General features: G+C 32.9%; 3 protein-coding genes across 3 annotated transcripts; all 3 read right to left on the reverse strand.

The window, feature by feature from the left end:
• Positions 1–4,687: 4,687 nt before the first annotated feature.
• LOC106348257 (probable 6-phosphogluconolactonase 5) lies at positions 4,688–6,043 on the reverse strand. The gene is made up of 3 exons (XM_013787968.3): positions 5,782–6,043; positions 5,547–5,682; positions 4,688–5,432 (listed from the first exon to the last, which is right to left on the reverse strand). Exons 1-3 carry the CDS (start codon positions 5,940–5,942, stop codon positions 4,953–4,955), a joined length of 777 nt encoding a protein of 258 aa, XP_013643422.1. The 5' UTR covers positions 5,943–6,043; the 3' UTR covers positions 4,688–4,952.
• Positions 6,044–11,090: 5,047 nt separating this feature from the next.
• On the reverse strand, positions 11,091–12,689 carry LOC106351995 (probable 6-phosphogluconolactonase 5). The gene is made up of 3 exons (XM_022688263.2): positions 12,235–12,689; positions 12,000–12,135; positions 11,091–11,827 (listed from the first exon to the last, which is right to left on the reverse strand). The coding sequence occupies exons 1-3, from the start codon at positions 12,393–12,395 to the stop codon at positions 11,342–11,344; spliced, it is 783 nt and encodes a 260-aa protein (XP_022543984.2). The 5' UTR covers positions 12,396–12,689; the 3' UTR covers positions 11,091–11,341.
• Positions 12,690–15,346: 2,657 nt separating this feature from the next.
• On the reverse strand, positions 15,347–19,999 carry LOC106348256 (CDPK-related kinase 4). Its single transcript, XM_013787966.3, is given in 12 exon segments — positions 15,347–15,685; positions 15,792–15,959; positions 16,195–16,257; positions 16,562–16,666; positions 16,788–16,897; positions 17,011–17,307; positions 17,385–17,463; positions 17,536–17,644; positions 17,727–17,768; positions 18,854–18,885; positions 18,888–18,986; positions 19,069–19,999. Coding segments are annotated over 12 exon segments (1,734 nt in total). The 5' UTR covers positions 19,561–19,999; the 3' UTR covers positions 15,347–15,547.
• Between the last annotated feature and the right edge of the window lie 4,503 nt (positions 20,000–24,502).

Consider the following 24,502-nt stretch of genomic DNA (forward strand, 5'->3'; position numbering starts at 1 on the left):
GGTTTGCGGCTCATGTTTAATACTCTAGCCGTTCCATTAAAATTCAGTGTTTAAACTCCTTATAGCTGTATATATATATTCTTTTGTGATCAATAAATTTAAAATTTTATAAAAAAAAATTTGATGTTTGTGTCTGCCTCGTCTGTTACATTCTTGGTTTCTATGTCTCTGTGTTTAGGATAGTGAGTTGTATGGGGTCGAACATGACTCAATCTGATATGGTAAATTAGACCAACCGTGAAAGGGTAATTCACGAATTGACTGATTCATATGAAACCAAGCCACTTTAATTTTATTTACCTAACGTAACTCCGCATTAATTGTTTTAAAAAAAAATTAACCAACAAAAATCCTTTTTACATCTAAAGTTTTTTTTTTGTGAAAAAGGGCTTTTTACAACTAAAGTTGCTTGTGTTTGAGATTTTTGAATATCTAAAAGAGAACTATGTTGACATGGCCTTCCGAGTTCCGATGGACTGAGTCCTCGCTTGTTGTCATGCTTGAGATACGGTTTTTGACTTGGTTATTGATGAGTTTAACGAGACTTGCTGCTGATTTGTGCAATTCTCCAAATTTTCTCCCATTTCATTCCTTCCAAATGGTATATAAGGAGGCTTTAAAACATATCAGAGAAGAAACAACTCTACCTTGCTTCTCTGATGATTGGTACGGAGCAGCACTATATCTTCCCATTGATGAGTGTACTCGGTAGACAGTAGCTTATAGGTGAGGCTTTTCCAACCTTCTGCAGAGTATCGGCATTGGTAGAATAAATGGTTTTGCATGTTTTCTGGGTGATTCATACATAAGTGGCACTGCACAGAGATGAAGCAACACCACTCCACTGTGATATGCGGTCTCCAGTGGGAAGCATGTTTGGAATAGCAACCCACACAGTAAAAGAGTACTTTGGAATGTTGTGTTGGAACCAAACTCCGTATTAATTGTTAATGTTGGTTACACTCAGTTTTCATGTGAGGGTCCTGACGGGAGATAATATGACTATGATATTCAAAAAGAAATGATAATCTGAAAAGACTTAATACATATTTAATAACTTTGATCATGAGAGTCTGGTGAAAAGGGGGAAATATGTATAAACTATTCAGTTTTTCTTGATACCTGTATTTTTTACAAAATTAATAATTATTCTACACATAACCTGCACTGTAATAATAAATTTATTCTATTGAAATGTTATAACTGCTTAGGTTATAGAAAAAAAGAACGTGGTTAAAGTTAGTATATAATTAGAAGTAGTTATGAAATAATCAGTTTTTTTTTTAAAGTAAGTCCAAAAAGGCAAAATAAGTAAGGCCATGTTTATTACATTCCCTTAGACAAGTATTTTACTATAATTAAGAATTAGGAAAAAAGAAAAAAAAACAGCTTTTAGCTAAGAGATGGTAAGAAATGTCCCTTAAATAAGACACATAAGAGCATCCGCAATGGTGGACTCCTTCTTGGAGTCCTTATCATTATTATATTAATTTTTTTTTGTTTGAATAGTTAAGGACTCTAGTCAAAATAATCTGTCCAATGGTGATCCCCAATTAGGAGATCTTAGAAATAAAAAAATAATAATTTTTTTTTAAATTGAAATTGAAATTTTATTAATTGCATGATTAAAAATAAATATACCAGAAAATAGAAGTTTAAAAATGTATAAGTTTAAAAATTCAATTTCAATTTTAAAAAAAAAAAAAATTATAAGCTAAAAATTTTCTATTAGTTTTTTTTATCTTATGTATAAGTTTATCTTCTTAAAACTATAGGTTTCATTTAATATAAGTGTGATAGAGTTTAAAAAATGTCTATGATACAAGTTTAAAAATGTTTACAAGTCAAATGTTTACAAGTCATAGCCACCACGTAGACAAGGATTTGATCCTTAAATTCCTTATGTAAGGATCAATCCTTGTATTATGTTACTCAAATAATAGTTTTTTAATCTGATAAACATTGGATGTGGAGCTAAGGATCGTTAATGGACTCCCATTGCAGATGGTCTAAGGACATGATTATCGGCGTATTTAAGTCAAAGTCCTTAGCAAATTATGTTTAAAAGTAAATAAATAATAATGAAAAAGACGGAGAACGTTAGTTAGTTAAGGGATTTTTTCACCGCGTCCTTATTGCTACGCGTCGTGACGTGATATGCTTTCAAGACGGTGAGGGTTAACCCCGGTTCGCGATGGAAATCCCTTTCATCTTCTTCACTTCTTCTCTCTCGACTATCGACGGCGAAAACCATAGATTGTTGTGGTTCTCCGACGATTCAAGGCAAAATCGAAGCCTTTCTCGTTGATTTTGTCCAGTAGACACCGATCTCCGCCGCGCCCCTTGTTCCTTTCTTCTCTCTCGACTCTTCACCGCGATTCGAATCGAAGCCTTTTCGTTGATTTGGCCCAGTAGACTCCGTCCTCCGCCGCGTCCCTTCTTCCCTGCTTCTCTCTTCCCTCTTGACGGCGATTCAAAACGCCTCTGGTTCTCCGCCGATTGGGAGTCTACGAAATCTAAAGACCAAAATAACTCCCACCAATAATCCATGTTTTCTTTAAAAGTCCTTAAGATTGTCCTTAACTACAAATAACATTAAAAAAAACACTAAGGACCTTCAATCTAAAGACATGGTTGCCCTAACGAACACCTCTTAGTGCTTTTACACTATTTTACTTAATTTTATTAATTAAATATTTATTAAGAACCTAGTAAGGTCTTTCCCAATAATCATACCCTTACCTTTCTTCCCACTTTTAATTATTAATTTACGTAACTGCTTCTAATTATTAATTTACGTCATTGCAGAAACCCAATAACCAACCTGCATGCATAAACTTTTTTTTTTTTTTTTGGTAAAAATGTTAAAATTCATTACCAGATTTTCAGTTTTTTACAGACAAACAGGGGAAACAAAAAGCAGAGTACAAAATTAATTCTAACAGAGACTCAGACCAACACATAAACAAGACCTAAACTACAAGCAAAGCAACATCACAGGAAGAAAGCATCAAAGATAAAGCCATAACTTGCCGCAGAATCGAACCCGCAGTTAACACGAGATATTGGACCCGGTAGAATTGGGCGTACCCGGTGACCAAATCTTAAAGATCGGGAAGTCAAAAACAGCTCGCTAGGCCCACCTAATCCACGGCCTTCAAGGACAGACCGCTACACCTGCAACCAAGGACACCGGCCGAGAGAAGATCGAGCTTTATTTGGAGAAGGAGCACCCAAAGCCACCACACTGCCATCGAACCTGCACCGGAGAGACAAAGACAACAACCTCCACCCTAAGGCGGATGTTCTCGAGACAGCCCTAGATCAGCCCCAGAACCATGTTGACTCCGCACGTGTTGCCACCGAAGAGCCTAGCTGCGGTTGACAAGACCAGCAACCATTCTCGCCGCACACGCCCCCGCGACGGAGAACCCGTCGAAGACCAAACCAGCTTGGACACGAAGGCAACTCCGAGAAGCTCCTGAGAGAAAGTTGACCGGCCCAACAAGAACACCGCTAGAGACCAGACCAACAAGGGGAAGAAGCACCGCAGCTCCACCATCAGAAGGGCTCCAAAACGCCTTCAGCCAAGCCAACTCACTCACCCATCCGAGAAGACCGAGTAGAGAGGCAAGAGATACAAGAAAAATCCTGCATCGAAAGCTCAGATCTGACACCAGATCGAAGCCCCCGCGACTCCACTCGCTCAAAGGAACCAACACATCCACTCTTCTACCATGCTTCACCGGGATTCCAAGTCCGACGCGCCAGATCTATTCCGCACGGAGACGCGAAAACCCAGAACCACCGAGAAAGGAAACAAAGCAGAGGAGGGAGAGGAGCGGCGAAGGGAGAAAAGAGAAAAGAGGGGTGGGCGACCGGTGACTATAGAGAAGGAGGAGCGCCGCCGGCCACCACGGCAAAGAACGAAATAGGGTTTTGTTTTTTGAGAGGATTTAGAGAGAGAGGGGAGTTAGAGAGTTTATCTTGGATGTTCTTCTTGCATATAGAAAATTATTGTTTTTCCTGCATACATAAACTTCACGATGAAGAGGTAAAAAACATATATAATTTTTTAAGCTATTTACAAAAAATTATACAGAAAAAAATAAAACAAACAATATATCAAGATCTAGTTATATATAAATAAAATTGTGTTCTCTACTCTCTTGCTCTTGCTCTGTTTCTCTCTACTTCTGTATGCAGAGAAGCATTTATTATATATACCAAGGTGGTAACTACATTAATTATAAATCCTAACTACTAAAAATTTAGAGTTCGTACAAGATAAAATGAATTAATGATTACATCAACAACACATATCAGTCGGTTATGATTGGCCTCTATCTCCATACCTCTTTTCTATGAAAAGAGATGATTATCCGAACTCGATGTCTAGCTTCTTTTTCAGCTTCCTCATCCATGAGGACTGGTTTTCAACGTCACTGTATGTGACTTTTTCTATGCTATCCGACTCTGTTGTGAATGCTACTTTGACACATTCAGCATCTGTCTCGAATCTGCCGTCATCTTCGGTAGAAGAAATATTTGTTTATTTTACATTATTGTAGTTTATGGTTTCAATTAAAGAGGATGAATAATTCCCTTTTATCATTATAATCAAACATGTTGAGGTTTAATGAAATTAATTGTGTTCCAAAAAAAAAATCTAAAATATTACCATCTGTCAAGAAGTAGCGGTTTCGAAAACCTTACTATTGTAACACAGAGTCATAGCCTGTGACTCAAACACAAGATACCTAACTAGACATTAACAACAAATCGGCGTTTCAATACATTGGTATGTAAAATACATACGCAAAAAATGTATTATTAGCCGGTTATTTAACACGCATGCAATCCAAGCAAACTCCAACAACACGCTCCACAAATCATGACTTAGGGAGATTATTATTCATATAAAGGACACCATTATTAAGGTGTTTGACTCTCTAAAGCAATGAGGCAGCTGCCTTGTCAAGGTACCACATAGTTTCGACATGGGCAGTAAGATGAGCAGCAGGTAAGGCGAGATTGTTGTGCTTAAAGATATCAGCGATGGAGCGTGGACACTGCTCTGTGTGGTCGTCGCAAACAGCCATAAGATTGTACGAAGCCGAGTTAATGACCGGTAAAGTGAATGTGATTCTCCTAGGTGGCAGTTTTGGAGAGTCAGTAATGTAAGTGACCCATTTGTCCTTGACATTGATCTGTGGATGTCCTGGGAAGAGAGACGCCATGTGGCCATCGGGACCCATTCCTAGAAGCTGGAGATCGAACTGAGGATACTTGCCATTTGGACATAGTGGGATTATGTCTTGCTTCACCAGGTTCCTCAAACACTCCTCGTAGAGCGCCGCGCAGTGCTCCGCGTTACCATCAGCGGCATAGTGTTTGTCGATTGCATAGATGTGCTCATTCGGAATCCCAACCTAAATACACCCAAAAAAATAAAATTGTTTTATATGCATTACGGAATAACACATATAAATATATATACCACTTGTTATATGATAAGTGATAACTAATCGAAAAAATAGTAAAACCTTGGAGAGAAAACCATCCATGGCGAGTTTATAGTTGCTGTCTGGATCTTCATATGCACAAACCCTTTCATCGACCCAAAAGACGTGCCACTTTGACCATTCGATTGAATCTTTGTAAGGAGGTTCCAATAACTTGCTGCAACATTTGATTAATCAAAACATCATATATTATTAGAATTTCCTATTAAAAAAAAAAAGAAGAAGAAGGAGAGTGAAATAGGGAAGATTTGTAGACCAGAGCCAGTCAATGAGGCCACCGCCGGAGAGAACAACAGTGAAAAGGCCCTTCTCCTTACAGAACTTGGCCGAGAGATGGGCAGTGTACTTAGCCATTGCTACCGACAATTCATCCTTGGTCTGAAACACATGCCACTTCCTGTGCCTAGCTTCTGTCATTGTTACCTATAAGAAAAGTTTCTTTGTATATGTTGTTAAGGATTGGGGTTTCTTGCTTTTTATAAAGATCGAGTGGTTATTGGAGCTGCTTGTGACTTTTGAGTTAGGTGGAAAACGTGACTTTTTATGGTGGATTATCACTGGACGTATTGTCGTTCTCACTTTTGTTTTTTGTTTTTATTTTCTACTAATTACTTTTATACGCTTCTGCTAGAGAATATGCTCTACAAACAGTTTGTGAAATCAAATGATGGATTATGCTTTTTGTTTCAAATCCTCAAAGCTGGAAATCAACATTGCATTCCAGGTAATTTCACACGAGATACTATTCACCATTACAATTTGTCACAATTTTGTTTTTTAAATAATACGAAGCAGAATCGTTAATCTCTTTTACAGCTTACATGTTGCATTTTGTATCATATGTCTATAAGAAAATAAAAGAATGAGTTTTGTCCTCCTCAAAATTCTCTATCGTTCAAGTTCCCGACCGTTATGGAAGGAGAAGTAGTTGATAAGTCATGGACCTGGTCAGAAGGGATTAATTCGAGGCCAATCTACGATAAAATGATTTTAAAGTGGCACTGGACTTCTACCGGTGACAAACAGGAAAGAGCTCATAGTACTTGACTACTGTCATCTTTCATGTGTTGGTTGGTTTAGTTTCTTCTTCCTCTTTAATCATATGTCTACCAGTTCACATACGAAGCAGAATCTTTAATCTCTTTTACTCTGCCAACAAAGTAGTTACAACATAAATTTACTTTGGAAAACTGAACTCTACTTTATGAATATGTGAACTAGATTCTACAGAATAATTCACGAGTAGACTGATTCAAAGTTCTAACCACCAACTTCAATTTTCTCTACTATACTTTCTTCATGTAAAACGTGTTCTCTACCGAACTCAGAATTGTTGTTTACTTCGTTACACTCAGTTTTAACATCTTACATGAATTGTGTTGCATGAAGTATTTTTTTTTTTTCATACCTACTTTTACTCTATTTTTTTTAAAAAAAAATTTGTCTTGGGTTGGAGATGTCCTTAGGACCTTGAGCCAGTCCTGGCTGCATAATGTAATACTAGATTTTGACTCGCATTTGAAAACGCGGGTTTGTTTTCGAAATTAACAATATTTTAACGAATTTCAATATAAGATAATGTATAAGTCTGAGCACATTTATCCAAAAGAACAAACTGAACCATACCAAACTGAAGAAAAAAAAACTGAATGGATTTCATAAACCAAGTAGATCATATATTTATGGAACTGAAAATTTGAAACTGACCCAGTTCCCAACTTTGCTATTGAACCGAACCAAAAAACAAAATAATCCAACTGAAACCTAACCAAACTTTGTAAATACCTGAACAGTTTCTATATTTATAGAACCAAAACACCAAAAACTAAAATATTTGAATTGAAATCAAATGTTGAGGACTAATAGTGCATCACATTTAAATGGTGTGAAGAAAGTATACAAATTATTTAATTACTTTTAGTAGGGTACATACGTGGTTTATATATAGACAAATTAAGATATAAGCAATGGTTTTCAAGTCTCATTCGGACCTGCGGTCGAACCGGTAAACCCGATGGCTGTATATAATCCAGAATAGCTTACATTCTTCATGTAACATTCTATCAGAGATTCTATCAACCGATATGTTTCAACAAAATTTGAATTTAATAAAAAAATTATTAATTAAAAGCTGATTAACCCAAAAATTGCTATTAACCAGTGAACCGACACCGGTTGACTTGCTAAAAACCAAAAAAATCTTAATAGTATTTAAAAAAATTAATTAAATTTCTCATATACTTTATAATAGTATATAAAATTGAATAAACTATTTGATTACTCATATAAAATGTAAATTTTATTTTTGTTATGCATTTGTATTAATGATCAATACTATTAAAATACATAGTATATATATCATCCATATAGTAATGTTAAAAGGGCGACTTATAATCAATCGACAACAATAGTTTTATAAACATTGAACAATGAACATAACTATTACTAATGTTTCATGATATACATATATATCAAATATGTAGGAAATGTTTTGCGGGGTAACTTTATAATTATTAAGATTCATGTTCACATGAGTATTTTACTATTTCTTAGTGTTACAATCAGTATATATTTAAAATGTGTCTAGGCCAATTTTTTTTATATGGTAAGTATAATAATATGGAAGAAAGTGGATATATATATAGCAAGGTGGAAACCATCGACATATGATTAAAATTAATTTGATTTGATTTGCTTAGTTATAATTTCCGGTTGACTGCAGGAGAAAATATAGGGTATGAAGCACTGATTGATATTTTATAGTTAGTTTAACTTATTATATGGCCCAACAATTAATTAAGTAGGTACATAAACCTTTTATATGTAGATTTTTTAGAACTCCTTTCCTTTTAATAGTATTGATGGAGATGAAAAGTACACGTGAGATATTTTTTTTTTGACGATGTACACGTGAGATATATGTGTTGCATCATGTAATATGGTTCAATCAACTGTGAAGCAACGTTTTTGTAATAATCGTAGTTGCCTAGTTGGTTGCTAAATACGTTTTGTTTGGTCAAAGAAATTCACTTAACCGCTTCGCTATTGATTCCTAGCATTTCGGGATGCACCAAACAACTTTGAGAAGTATAATCGATTATGCAAACCGAACCAAAAAAATAACACCCCTCCAAGTTCCTCCTATAACATATACTAGCTTAATTTTGATTTAAGTGATGATTGTTTCAGTTTTTAGTTTTAGTTTTTGGTTTTAAGATTTTGGTTTTTGGTTTGGTTTTCAACTTTTGGTTTTTGGTTTAAATTAGTAAGTTATATTGACATCTTAAACAGTCACGTAAGTTATATTGACATTTTAATTCTTAAGCTGCCACGTAATTTATATTGACATTTTAATTAAATGACACATAAGTATGATCTTTTTTTTTAATTAGTACAAACTTAAAGTTACAATTTTTTAAATGTTCCTCAATTAATATATAAGAGATTTCCTAGCCATTTAATTTAGATTAACAAAATTCTCAATTGATTTTCAAGTCGTCACGTAAACAAATTAACATTCCAATTACATGATGATATATATAGACCAACATATTTTTCTAAAGATTCTAAAAATGGTTGTGGTGATGACATGTGGATACAAAAATATGTTGTAATACTTCTCTTTTAATACATAGAGGATATACAAAATGAATGACATGTCTCTTTGTACAAGGTGTTCAAAAAAAAAAGTGTCTTTATTCAAAAATTTATTATAAACGACCATGCATTTTATGTAACTAAAAGTTTCATATGTTTCATAAACTTCTGAGAGTTGTAATTCATGTGTCTCTATTCTTTTCATTTACTACAAATCGTGTAAAATATATTTTCTTATATACAAATAAACATCTCTCAAGGATATATGGTCATATCTGATATGACCATACTCGACCATTCATCTCATTCACTAACAGGGTGATGACTTTTAAATAAATTTTCTCCAGTCATTTCTCATGTGTCAAGAACTTTTTTTTCTAAATGTCATGAACTATTTGTTAAATCGTATTAGCCTTATTTGAATTTCTGCTCTATTTTTATTATAGGATTACATCTTTATATATTAAAACACATATGGCATTTGGAGAAGATGAAGATTGGTGTGTTCAAAATATCACCTAAAATATTAGTCGTTTGTTAAAAAAAATCATAATATTATAGTGATTGTAACAATATTTGGAAAACATTTTGAAAAAAAAACTATTAAGGAAAATCTATTCCAATATTAAGCAATATTATTCAAAAAAAGATTAAGGATTATACCCGCAACAATATTGGTTGCACATTTAAAACATCATAATATTGTAATCCTAGTGATTGTAATCATTATTGGAAACAAAGTAATGGAATATACGGGATATCTATTCTAATATAAATAAATATCATTCATCATATATCATTGTTTTGTCTCTGATCTTATAATTCACAATCACGTAATTGTAAGGAAACAATTGATTTGTTGAATCATATGACCTTCTTCTTTGATTCGCCCTTAAATATATCGAGCATCTATAAGCTTTATCTTCACTGAGTTTCAACATCGTATGAGTCGATTAATCTACCCCTTATTATTGTGTTTCATTTTCATAACCTGATGTCTCAAGCAACATGCACCAATCTTAAGAACTGATTCACCGATTGAATTTGATGAGATAGAGGAGCACAGTTTTGGCTTTAACGAAAAAAAAATCTAGAGTTGACCTGATTTGCGTAGAATATTTAGTTAGAGTAACAAGTTAGCTACCTTTACCCAAAAGTAACTTTATGGATTAACTAATTAAACTCAAAAGCTAACTATATGAAACCCAATATATATTTTCTAGATAGACCTTTTTATTTTTAACAAAATTATGTTCACGATATATTATTTCTTTGTAAACACAATAAGTTTCAAATATAGCCCAAAATTATTTTTGTCTTTTATTATTTCTGAATTTTAATTAAAATGTTACAAAATGTTAGAACTAAAAGGATATAAAATAATGATGTCTCTGTATAAAACTGAAACATAACCAATACAAAGCTATGAATTTTGTTTTTAATTTTAATAGATGTATTAATTTACACAAACAATCCAAATTGTATGCTTTATAAAAAAAATACACTTGAAAAATGGTAAATTTGTAAAACAAATGCCAAATACCAAATGATTTATCTAACATACAACTTTAGTTATTTGAACATAAATAACTCATATCAACAAATACAAAAATAAACATTTAAAATACATGAAACAACCATAATTTTGAAACATAAAAAATAAAAGAACACCACGCGGTTGCGCAGCTCTAGTTAAAGCTTCTTTAGGGTTTATATTTTGTAGTTTGTTTATTTAATTCGGGATATATATTTCGTACATTAGGAAACTTTTTTTTTGCAAAAGATTAGGAAACTATTTAGTAATTGTTTTCTTCATTTCATTTTCCCAGAGGACTTTGATTTTAGGTTTTTATAATAGAGATGCAGCTTGGTTGTAAGACTCATCTAAGCTAGATAACTTGAAGGGTTTAGCTGTATTAAATCAGTGATCAGCATACTGGATATATGTTCACAAATCAAAGACAATGCTATAGCTATAGCTTTATTTATTATTATTATAGCACAACATCACAGACTCAAACAAGTTACACAACTAGAGAGAAACAACAAATCGGCGTTTCGATACATTTGGTACATAACATATGTACGCAAAATGCATTATTATTAGCCGGTTATTCAACACAAATGCATGCAAACAGCAACAACTCGATCGGTCCACAAAGCAGCAAAGATAGATTATTATTCATATAAAGGACACCAATATGAAGGTGTTTGACTCTCTAAAGCTTCGAGGCAGCTGCTTGGTCGAGGTACCACATTTCTTCGACTTGAGCAGTAAGATTAGCAGCAGGTAAGGCGAGATTGTTGTTCTTAAAGATCTCAGCAATGGAACGTGGACATTGCTCTGTGTGGTCGTCGCAAACGGCCATGAGATTGTACAAAGCCGAGTTGATGACCGGTAAAGTGAATGTGATTCTTTTTCGTGGCGGTTTTGGAGAGTCGGTGATGTAAGTGACCCATTTGTCAATCACATGGATCTGAGGATGTCCAGGAAAGAGAGACGCCATGTGGCCATCAGGACCCATCCCTAGAAGCTGGAGATCGAACTGAGGATATTGATACTTGCCATATGTACATAGTGGAAGTATGTTTTGCTTCACCAGTTTCCTCAAGCACTCCTCGTAGAGCATCGCGCAGTTCTCCGCGTCACCATCAGCTGCATAGTGTTTGTCGATAGCGTAGATGTTCTCATTTGGAATCCCAACCTAAATTAAGTTTACCCAAAAAATAAAATCTCTCCAGTATATATAACCAAAAAAAAAGATTTGCGTTTTTTTACATGGTCATCAGTTGATATGCATAATGAAATAATATATACCACTTGTTATGTGATACGTGATAACAAATCGAAGATATTAATAACAACAATAATAAAACCTTGGAGAGAAACCCATCCATGGCGAGTTTGTAGTTGCTGTCTGGATCTTCATATGAACAAACCCTCTCGTCCACCCAAAAGACGTGCCACTTTGACCATTCGACACTATCTATGTAAGGAGGTTCCAACAACTTGCTGCAACATTTGATTAATTAAAGCATCATATATTATTATTTGATTTTTCTTAAAGAAACAAATTTAAAAGGAGACTGAAATGGGGAGGGATTTGTAGACCAGAGCCAATCGATGAGGCCACCGCCGGAGAGAACAACGGTGAAATATCCTTTCTCCTTGCAGAACTTGGCCGAGAGATTAGCAGTGTACTTAGCCAATGCTACCGACAATTCATCCTTGCTCGGAAACACCTCCCTCTTCCTCTGCGTAGTTCCTGCCATTTTTGCCTTTAAGAAGAATGTGTTTGTATATGTTGTTAAGGGGTTGGGGTTTCATGCTTTTATAGAGATCGAGTAGTGCTGCTCGTGAGTTTTGAGTTAGTTAGGAGAAAAACGTGACTTTTTATTTTTGGACTTATTGTCGTTCTCACTTTTTGTTTTGTTTTCTTTACTTATATACGCTTCTGCAATAGAATATGCCCTCACAACAATTTCTCAAATCATATACTGAATTATGTTTTGCTTCAAGATTTACCAAAAATGGAAATCAACATTGAATTGGGGGAATAATCCAATATTACAATTTTTCCAATAAAAGAATACCTAGAAAAATCGTCCATATATCTCTTACAGATTACATGTCAGTTTTGTATTATATCAGCTTAGTCATTTTGTGTAACAGTTTGTACGGGTAGGAAAGTGCAATCGAGAATACTTCTGTTTTTCTCGTAGGTGAGAGCTGGCTCTTAACTTCACTCATTTATGTTATTATCTTGTAGCTATCCGACTTTCTCACCGTTTGTCATCTTGTATAGCAGCTATACGGTAGCGGTCTGTACGGGGCTAAAAAATCCAGTCGAAACTACTTTAGTTTTGTTTTTGCAGGTGAGAGCTGGCTCTCAACATCACTCATTTATGTGACTATATATCTTGCATCTATCCGATTTCGTTGCGAAAGATTTTTCAAGGAATTCAAGCTTAGTCTTGAATTTGCTATTATCTTCTTTCGAAGAATTATCTTATTTAATTTTCTTTGCTTATGTTTATATTTCTAATCAAAGAAGATGTCATATTCTCTCCTTTATTGTAACCGAATAAATTAAGTTGTGTTTAGAAAAATGTCTATAAGAAAATAAAAGAACGAGTTTTGTCCTCCTCAAAATTCTTTAACGATCAAGTCCCCCATCTTTATGGAAGGAGAAGTGGTGGCTACGTTATGGACCTGGTCGAGAAGGGATTCTGATGCGAGTCTGAGATAAATGGAAAGAAGATAATATTAACTGTTCTCTATCATGTCATGTGTTTTATGAAAGAGCCAATACTGGAATTTGGGGCTATTGACAATTTGATTAAAAAATAAATAACTTTTAATATATACATATATATATATATATACTATTATTTATGAAGTGATGTGGCTTATTTGTCATCTTATCCATGATTTTAGTTAATTTGATTACTTGTCATATTATCCATGATTTTAGGATAAATCATTAGTTTAACTAATATTATTATTAATTTTTTTGATATCTATATATTTATCATGATATTTAAAATCATGTTAAACATGAACCTATTTAACCGATATATATATACCAATATTTTTTAAAAATATATTTTAAAATATAATAAACATGATATTTAGGACATTTAATTAATAAATAGATATTAATAATATATACCGATAATATCATCGTTACTTTTCTCTCATTTATAATTTTAATGACTAATATTTTAGCTAATAGCTAATTTCTCTGATTTTTACTGAATATATTGATCAAATACAGATTATTATAAAATTTATATATAAGTATACTAATATATCTGAATTAATCAGTTTATTTAGTTAATTTGCTTTTTTCATCTTTTCCATAGTTATATGATAAATTATTAGTTTAACTAATATTATTATTTTATTTATTTATTTTGATATCTATATATTTATCATGATATTTAAAATAATTAATAAACAGTAACATATTTTACCAATATATATATACTAATATTTTTTAAAAAATATTTTAATATATAATTATCATGATATTTAGGAATTAATAATTAGATATTAACAATATCTACCGATAATATCATCATTACTTTTCTCTCATTTTATAATTTTAGTGATTAATACTATAGCCAATTTCTCTGATTTTTACTGAAAATATTGATCAAATACGTATTATTATAAAATTTATATATAAGTATACTAATATATCCGAATTAATCGGTTTCTTTTTTTTATTCGGTTTGATCCCTTAATATATTGAACCATATTCATATACTGATGTTTTCGTAACATAACATCTTTAGTACTTCCAAATCTAGACTATTTTCTCTATTTCGGTTTGGCTCGGTTTTGAATGGTTTGGTTTTACCAAATTGAACACTCCTAAAATATTGTTATTTGTTAATGTTTTCTATTTGTGATTTTTTATAATCCTTATAGTACCACATGATTTCTTTTCCGTCCAAATACAATATGTGTTAATTTCACATACAAAATTTCCTAATTTAGTTATTACTATAAAAAAGATTTTGATCCAAAATCTACATCACATAAATAAAAATATGAAACAAAATAATACAATTTAATAAATTGATTACCAATATGAATATTGAAATTTTATAATTTATAATAATTTAAATTTGTATCTAATTTAATTATTATTATTTATTAAAAAAACTAGAATTAAAAATTGTTAGATGTATAGATATATTAATCCGCACAAGGTGCGGGACATCAACTAGTTGAAAATATTTGAGAGCTCTAGGCTAATGTTTATCTTGCATATACCTTGTTGTACATTTAGTATGGGTGGTCTAGGTTCTTCCTCTAATCATATGCCCAACCATTTCACAAATGTCATTTTTACTGTCCTGTTTCTCTCTCACATGTTAAACGAGCGTAACTTACTCCGTTATTATACCTGCCAAAGAAAGTGGTTACTATGTAAACTACAATCTACAGAGTAATTCACGAGTAGACGTATTCAAAGTTCTGACCACAAACTTAAATTCTATTACCATACTTTCTTCATGCAGAATATGTTCTCTACCAAACTCCGGATTGTTGTTTACTTGGTGACCCTCAGTTTAACATCTTAGTGGATAAAAAGAACATGTGAGATATGTGTTAGTCACTAGATCATGTGTAATGGTTAGGTGACAGAAAGTCACTTCCGGTTAATTACTTTCTGAATACCACTTAACCTAACCAAACTGAAAGCCGAAAATAAAACCAAAATCAACACCTCACCAGTTTCCTTCTATAATATATAGTTTGTTATGCTTTTTTCAAGGTTTGGTTCCTGTAAACAAAAATGCTCAAAGAATCATTTACAAAGAAATCCCCTAGCTTCCACTTCCACTATAAAGGTTTGGATATTTCTCAAGACTTGATTTACACGTTATAAGGCTTTTGACATGACGATGTGTCACCTAGGTCTTGAGCTCGAGCTACGTACGGTCACTCCATGCAATAACTTAGCGTAGCCCAAGAAACTCAGCTTTCCATCCGAACTCCTGATCCAATCCTTGAGCAGATGATATGTATTTGGTGCCAGGCCCATCTCCTGCTTTAAATCACGACCCAAATCATTAAATATATGTTTTTAAATCTTACAAAAGAGATGGTGGTGTTTAAGCAACTCTCATACAAGGTTAAATTTAGGACCATACCGCGCCTAGTTCTTGGACGGATATGATTCGATTCCCTTCCTGTTCGAAGTGCTCAAATGCTGAAGTTACAATCTGTTCCCATTCTTCAAGAGCCTCCAGTTGGTAAACGCTGACCCCAGCCGCACAGAACTCTTCAAAGTCCAGTTTCTTTTGCGCTAATGGTTGCATCTTCATAGAAAACAAAATAAAGAAAATTGCATAATTAGATTCATTAGAGTATGAGAATCAGCAAAGAAACATCAACATCAATGATAATGGTGATGAAGAAATGTTAAATAAAGGCTCTCATTTCTGAATGTTAAGATAACCATTAGTTCACGTTATCCGCAATCATTTTTTCCATCAACCACCCATAAACTTCAATATTCAAAGATAAAACATATATTAACCAGAGATGTGTTACCGTGTTTAAAATGTCAGGAAGCCTTGATTCCATCATCGCATCAGTAACATATCTTGTTAACGCCTGCAGTTACACTCGAATGATTTATTTATTTGATAAGTATTAGTTTTTTTCTTCTAAATCAGGATTCCAAGTTCTTGCATTAGTAGCTATTTATAGTAATTCTATTTCTTCATTTCCTTGATTCCATCAGTATCATATCTTGAATTTTAGGTTTTAATGCATATAGAGATGCAGCTTTGGTTGTAAGACTAATCCAAGCTAGGGAGAGGGTTGAACGGTTTACAGATTTTCCATCAAGGATATAGATTCACAAATCAAAGAACGAGTAAAAATGCTATAGCTAAATCAGGAAAGCCACACTGACCGAAGTGAAGCTGTTAAGAGATAGGCCTCCATCTTTAGGGTCCAGGAGCATAAACTGTGCCTTAAGAAACACAAGCTCATCTTCGGGTATAGCTTTGGAGAGAGCCTATTGAAAGATTAACAAGTGAAAAAAAAAGAAGAAGATCAAGATAAGAAATAGCCAGCCATAAGAAAGATAAGATCAATTCACTTGATATTAATAATATGACAGGGTATCAAGAAAGTACCTTAAGCGCCGATCGTCTGAAATGCGAGGCACGAATATAGGACTTGACCAACCTATAGATCGAGAAATCGAGAAGCAACCCAGGGTTTTCATCACGTAGCCACGGATGAGCTGCAAACACATATCATATAAATATCAAAGAAACCCCAGTTAACTTGTAATACTTAATGCCCATAATATTCTTGTTTCCATTTCAAGATCAATGTCTCTATTCTTGAACTAACCTAAGGCTTGAGCAGCTGTCATTCGTTTCCTATGGTCCTTGTTGAGAAGCCTTTTCACGAAGTCTTTACCAGTATGCGATATTGAAGGCCAAGGCATATCTTGAAAATTAGGGTTGGCTCTAATCACGCAGCGGAAAACCGCAGATTCAGTCCTTCCATGGAAAGGTCTGCTTCCACAGAGTAGTATGTAACTTATGACACCAATGCTCCACATATCTGCTTCGGTGCTGTAAGACCTATGGAGTACTTCAGGTGCGACATAGAATGCACTTCCCACAATATCATTGAGACGCTGGTCTGCAATATATACAACATTTTTTTAACTCACAGACTAACAATATGCAGAATCATGTAACAAAGAAATAGATTATTACCGTATCTAATGAAATCAGACAAGCCAAAATCTATGACCTTGAGGATTGCATCCTCGTTTCTGCTGGTAAAGAGAAAATTCTGGATACACACATTTAAGCAAACCATAAGTAGCTAAGAGACCAAAAGGTTATAGAGGCAGCGACTGTGTACCTCCGGCTTGAGATCACGGTGGACAACACCTTGGAGGTGAAAAAATGCAGTTGCAGACAAAATCTGTACAAGAATACGTTTGGCATCCACTTCAGTGTATCGACCACCTCTGCAAGTAAAGGCAATAATACAAATTTTTGAATCCATAACCAATGCAGTAAGACTAAGACACGTGTACTCTGAGATTTTACCTAGCTAAAATTCTATCCAATAGCTCTCCACCTTCGCACAATCTGGTGAAAAGATTGAATATATATCAGACTATTAGCAATGAAAGTGACATAACTTGTAACGTTTTAGAGCATCTCCAAAACGGAACTCTATTTTGAAGTTTTCAAAACTCTATATTTAAAGTTTAAAGGTGAATTTTCTCAAAATCAAAATTTCAAACTAACTTCAAAACTATTTATATTTTATAATATGGTCATTATATATGTTATAACTAATTTGAATTCATAAAACTTTTGTAAATAACTAGCACATATATAAACATATTACAACAATATTAGTTAATAAAATATTCTACTAAATATAAAAATTTAAATAAAAATAACTTAATTAATATTAAACTTCAAACAAAATACCATATTATTTCATAAAATAATTTTCGTAATGCATATATGATCTATTAGTGCATTTCAAAGTAAAAGTGGCTCTCCTCATTTTTACTTTGTAGGTTTCGAGCTAAAAGTTGTTGAAATCTGGTAATATTGATACTTGTAAATACATTAGATAGGAACAAGAAAGTAAAAGAGAAACATAAAATATTGCTAAAAGACTAATTTCTTTTGATGATATTAATACTCATGAATATATTAATACTCATTTCTTACAACAACACAAATTTTTTGTGTAACTGATGATCGTTGTTGATGTCTTTTTGATGAAAAAGAAAGAATTGTACGGAAAAAAACATCAAAAGCAACAACAACAACAATCATCAGTTACACAAAAAATTTGGATAATATTTGAAAATTTGAAGGTTCCGGATCAAATTTACATGACTATTAGTGTTGTTGTAATATTTAAATTTGTGTAATAGTTAAGTCTTCACGTAATAGTTATGTGTAAATTAAAAATCTGTAAACAAAATTTAAAATATTTATGAGATATAATTTTTTTAAAGATTAAAACAATAAACGAAAAAATATTTATGAATCATAAAGATGATGTGTGATTATAGAAACTAAAATGCAAATAAATATGAAACTTCAAATTTGAAGTTTTGAAGTTTTGTTTTTAAAAACAAAAAACTTTGAAGTTATAGAGTGTCTTTTGAAAATGGAGATGATTTTAGATAAGAACGTAACAGACTTACTCCATAACAACAAAGACGTAATCATCGTCCTCTCGTATGCATCGTAGAACTTAACCATATGCCTATGTCCAGATAAAGCCTTCAGCAGTTTCACTTCTCTCCGCACATCTTCGATCGATAGAGCCGATGTCATCTGCACGACCAAAAAAAACACATCAAACGACATAGTGATTATGCAATGAACAGTGACAAAAAAAAAGTCTCTAGAGACAGACCTTAGCTTTGGCTATGATCTTAACGGCCACCGTTTGTCCTTTCATCTTCCCTTTCTTGGCCTTAGCCCAGCAAGTATGACCGAAATGCCCTCGCCCCACCTCCTTCCCCAACTCGTACTTCCCTTCGAAGTTCTTCCCGAACCCGAAGTTCTTGTCCAGCAGCCTCTCTCCTCCTCCTCTGACGTCCACGTCCTCCGGGATCGGCTGCGGCGCAGCGGCTGTCCGCCGTCTCAGAGCCGCCATGATCGGTTTGGCGGGCGACGGCGGCGGAAACGGCCATTTGAACTTTCTTCCCGGAGTTCTCGCCGGCGACGGAGATACTCCCGCCGGCAACGGGCTTTGAAACGGGCTAATGTTGTAGGAGTTGACCTCGGAGGCGAGAGGAGACTGAGGAGCGGAAGCATGGCGGTGATTTTGGGGCGGTTGATCGGGAGCCTCGGGGATCTCGTCGTGCTCGACGGCGGAGATGTTCCGGCTGTAGCAGTGGCCCATGGCCGTTGGATGTGGACGTTCAAATTGACTGATCGGTCAGAGTCAGAGCATCGGACGGTCAGGAGTCGAAGTTGTACAGTGTTTTTATTTATTTTATTATTTTAAAAAATGAAGGAAGAGAGCTCTGAAGAAAGATTTAAAAGAAGGGAAAGGAGAAGGCGCTTCTTGTGGTTTTTGATAAAACGACACAAAGTTGAAAACAATGACCACTCCAACAACCTTCAGCGCCTACTGTCATTAATCTCTCTTTTAATGGTTTCTTAATAATTTTCTCATTTAATGTCTTTTTTATGGGTCATGCATTACATGTTACATATATTTTTTTTACCCTTTTTGTTCTGATATATGTTTTCAACTATAACAACTATATTCAATTCAGAATGACTTGCATTACTAAAATCAGTTGTATATTTTGTAATACATTCTTATTCTTAAGATGTATTACTTAAGGAATAACTTGTTTCTTATTTTTGAGTTTAAATCCATTATTATTCTTAAGATGTAAAGTTAAGTTATGTTATAAGGAAAGTTGATTTGAAATATTTAGATACTTTTATTTCCTTGTCAAAAGATTTTTAAAATCTATATAAATGGTATGGAATCTACATATATTTAGTATTTAAAATATTTTAGTGAATATATTCATTTAAATAATTGTACTTGATGGTTAGTTATTCTGACATTAATTAAAAAGTTAGAATTAATTCAATTATTTTGTACAAATGACATAATGCCTGTTATTAGGACTGGGAAAATAAACCGAACCTGATCCGATAAAAATGAATCTGAACCGATCCGAACCCGACATAAATACCAAATGGATCTTGTTTTATGGTATTTCGGATTATGAGTATCATTTGAACCGAACCCGAACTTAAATGGATATTCGATAGAACCCGAAACATTCAAAATCCCAAAAAGAACTTGTACACAAACATGATCTTAATTTCTAATATGTATTCAAAATACACTAAAATATTATTCCTAATGTTTTTCATTTCATGAGAACTTGGTTTTTCATTTTATGCTTTCATTTATTTAGTTTTCTTTCTATTAGTAACTATGTTTACCTTTCGTTTGATTTTGAATGATTACGTTTGATGTTTTTCTTATTTTTGAATTGATTTTTCTTATGTTTTGGTTACAAAATAGGTACAAATCAAGTACTTTTTAAACCGAATAACCAATTGGTTATAAAGTAGGCATAAATCAAGTACTTTTAAACCAAAGAACTGATTGGGACCCGAATCCAAAAGTACATTCTTTGAAGATTTACTAACCCCGACCCGAACCCAATAGAACCCAAACCAGTTCCGAACTTTTATATAATCCTAATGGAGCTGATTTTGATAAATCCGAAAAACCAAAATCCGATTGAAAAAATCAAAACCCGATTGGGACCCCGAATGCCCATGCCTAAGTGTCGCCATATGTTGCTTTGATACTACTGATATTTATTAGTTTAAACTTGAATCATGGTGAATATCGCATTTGTTCATCAGATAGTTGTGTCATTTATCCATCAAATTGTTGAATCATGGTGTATTTGTTGGGTATTGGTTTAGCATCTTAAGTATAAACCGGTTTAAACTGCCTTGATACACATTGGTAAGCAGGTTTAAATTTCAACACCTTACCGGTCAGGTCCAGACTCCAGAGCAAATAATGTTGATGTATGTATATATAATAATCCCCTATATATTAATTGAGAATCTTTTAAATAGTTATAACCTTAAGTTTGTACTAATTAAAAAGAGACTCCATCCTATGTGGCAGTTGTTTAAGTTCTCTTATTGCTGATGTGGCTGAATTTTAGAGAGTTTTGGCAAAGCATAATCTAAAAATATACATCCCTAGCGAGAAATACAATTCGATGGACCTATAAGTGTGTGATTCAAACAATTATTTATAACATGCGCTTTAATTCATGGATGGTGTGCATACTACGTATCATGTAAGCGTAACTATATATTAGCATATAATAATTCAAGTCCAAATGTATTAGTTTGTAAAAAACTGTATCAAATTTTTCTGGAGCCATTACGTACAAGTTATAAAGCTTTGGAAAAAAAAAATCTAATTGTCTTTGATGGAAAATATCATGTACATGTACATGTATACTAATTATCTTTTTATACTCAACATTCAAGTATTTTTAAAACACGTAATATATTATACTTAATACATTATCATGAATACCATAGTGTGTATTGCTACATATAATCATGAATACCATAGTGTATTGTATACATAATTGTGGATCGATCGGTTCAATATGGAACCTTACCAGTAATTTATGGTTTGGGGTGGATTATGAATCGTCTGGTTCTCATACGGTTGAAGTCTATATAGTTTAAGACTTAAATCTAATAGAAGTTGATTAAATAGGAAATAAAAGATGCGATTTGTTAATGTATAGTTGTAACATAAAATATTAATCCTTGCTATTTCTATATGTGCAACCATTACATTTAAGAATATCTTTCGTAAGTGAAACTTTCTTAAATTATACAGATGTACATATATTCTATTTTTAATACGAAAGATGTATATAGTGCTTATTACTTAAATCTAGAAGTGTGTGATTCAAACAATTTGTTACTATATATATAGTTTCACATCAAATATATATTTTTTGCCAAATGATATTTTCTATACGTGAAAAATACTTTTATATGGATCATTCATAGTTGGAATTTTAAAATTTTGAATAATTCACATATATTCCATATTGTGTTGACATAAATGAGCTTTCTTCAGTTGTATACATTATTCCATAAAATATTGTTGAATGATTGTTATACTGTAAGTATAGATTTGTATAATAAATAATGAATCGTAAGATTTGTATAATAAATACTGCAACCTCTTCTTTTTGATTGATTGCAATAATTGAGAAGTTTTTATTATAATGAAAAGTTCATGTATTGCATGCATGCATCGATTGACCCTTTTTGCAGTAGTTTCTCCGAAATTTAATTTGCGCATCTTTGCTAATATATATACCAAATCTTATAATAAATGTTATTAAGCTACTATACAATTGATTATTTTTTATTCAATTGTATTATTCAGAACATTAGTTAATAGTATGGACTAAAAAATGAACCGAACCGAACCAAACCGAATTCAAAAAGATTAGAAACTAAAGTATATGTCTAGAGTCTAGACTATTTGATTAAGATTTTATCAATCAAATTGGTTTATTTTGGTTCATTTTAAACTGAACCAAGCCGAAGCGAAGTGTTTTTACTTATATTAGTTAAACATGATAGTAATATTAAGATTTAATAAATTTAATCATTGCTAAAAGTGAAAGATCACGCGTATTTGGATCCTCTTTCGTCAACTGCTTTGCACCAAGTTGGCTGGCTCCTTATGCTGGCCAAGAGGCTGCAAGTTAGTTTTTTAAAAGTTTCTATTAGAAAGTCAAAAAAACTTAAACAATTAAAAAAATTTTACATTTTACTTTTAAATGAATAAAATAAACACAATTAAAAATAAAATAAAAATATGAATTTCATACATTAACATCAAAATCAAAAATCTACTTATTATACTTAGTTATATTAGGCTTGAATATAATAATACAAAATTATAGGATTAAATCTTTAGCTTTAAAATTAAATGTGAAGAAAATAATGATTTAATGTCAAATGATGATTTGTTTATGTTCTTATAAATTATATTTTGTAACTAAAGTAGAACAAAACTACAAAAGGAAAACTAATCGACTGAAATAAACAAACACAAACAAAACCAAATTAAACCGCACTAAACACAACCAAACCAAACTCGAACCCAAATCGAACACAAATCAAACCTAAGTAAATCTGAACCAAATCAAACTAATTTGAGTTGAGCATAGTTAAGATTCTCTTAGACCTAAATAAACCCAATCAAACCTATACCGAAGCTGTAAGTAAACCGAGTGACGTGACATCATTTGTCAATACTATATGTTTTAAATATTTATCATTAAAACTCACCCTGCGCAAAGCGCAGGTCTTATCCTAGTATATTAGTAAATGGTTGCCGGTCAAATTACGAAAAATGTCGATAACGATGCAGGCAAGACGTTATGGTCGTCGGTTCAATTGGTTAACCTTAAACAAGTGGCTAAGTAATAATTAACCAGAAACATACAGAGTTTGCTACCTTCATATTACAACACTCGTCTCTTAACCATAGGCATTCCGGTTTGATCTTTACTTGGGTATGGCTCAGTAATCTGGTTGTCAATGAGCTTGCATGTGCCGCAAGTAATATTTTCACGTGGCGCATGCTCTTTGAGCGCGTAACTTGTCTTATAAGTTTCCCAACTATATTGACCGATGAGCCGACAACGGTCTGATAAGTTGACATTTGTTGTTCCAAGTTTCCACTTGAGCTTTTCAACGTTTGAATACGTTATTTTCTACATAACAGGTTAATGTCTCAATCTGAAACATAAAATCTATGCTTTTAGGAGTATAATTTTATACTTTATAATTACAAACACAACCTTAATTAAAGTCAACTAAAACTTTCATATGTAATGTGCCTAATTTTACTTTTGGTTTCGTACTTGGTGTGTAGTTTTGCGTGCTCAATTCAAACAAACCAGTTTAATTCAGTCAACTCAATCTACTAGTCTGATCTATAATTTAATTTGATTAAATGGTATTCTTGTAATTTTATTCGAAAAGAATCTTTAAACATCAACCAAAAGATCTAACACGTAAAATGCATCATAATTGTGGAAAGGAGTGACTGAAATCTTCACAACACCAACCAACACTTTTGATTTTAACAATTAAAAAGATAGGATTTTCTAATTTATAAAAGCATGATATATACTTTAATTTGATTGAAATGGTTTTAGAATCAATAAAGCTACCTAAGCAAAGAGAAAACACACAGAATCTGTAAATTACTAGACCAAAAGAATCTAACAAGTAAA

Source organism: Brassica napus, chromosome A6 (assembly GCF_020379485.1).
Source record: "Brassica napus cultivar Da-Ae chromosome A6, Da-Ae, whole genome shotgun sequence".
Taxonomy (NCBI): domain Eukaryota; kingdom Viridiplantae; phylum Streptophyta; class Magnoliopsida; order Brassicales; family Brassicaceae; genus Brassica; species Brassica napus.

Bases quoted from the DNA above. Each gene is read 5' to 3' on its own strand.
- LOC106348257 (XM_013787968.3), bottom strand. From the start codon at position 5,942: ATGACAGAAGCTAGGCACAGGAAGTGGCATGTGTTTCAGACCAAGGAT. The intron at 5,683-5,781 runs GTCTACAAATCT...CAAATGTTGCAG, and splicing joins GGCCTCATTGACTGGCTCTG to CAAGTTATTGGAACCTCCTT. The intron at 5,433-5,546 runs GTTTTACTATTT...GGGTGTATTTAG, and splicing joins TGGATGGTTTTCTCTCCAAG to GTTGGGATTCCGAATGAGCA.
- LOC106351995 (XM_022688263.2), bottom strand. From the start codon at position 12,395: ATGGCAGGAACTACGCAGAGGAAGAGGGAGGTGTTTCCGAGCAAGGAT. The intron at 12,136-12,234 runs GTCTACAAATCC...CAAATGTTGCAG, and splicing joins GGCCTCATCGATTGGCTCTG to CAAGTTGTTGGAACCTCCTT. The intron at 11,828-11,999 runs GTTTTATTATTG...AACTTAATTTAG, and splicing joins TGGATGGGTTTCTCTCCAAG to GTTGGGATTCCAAATGAGAA.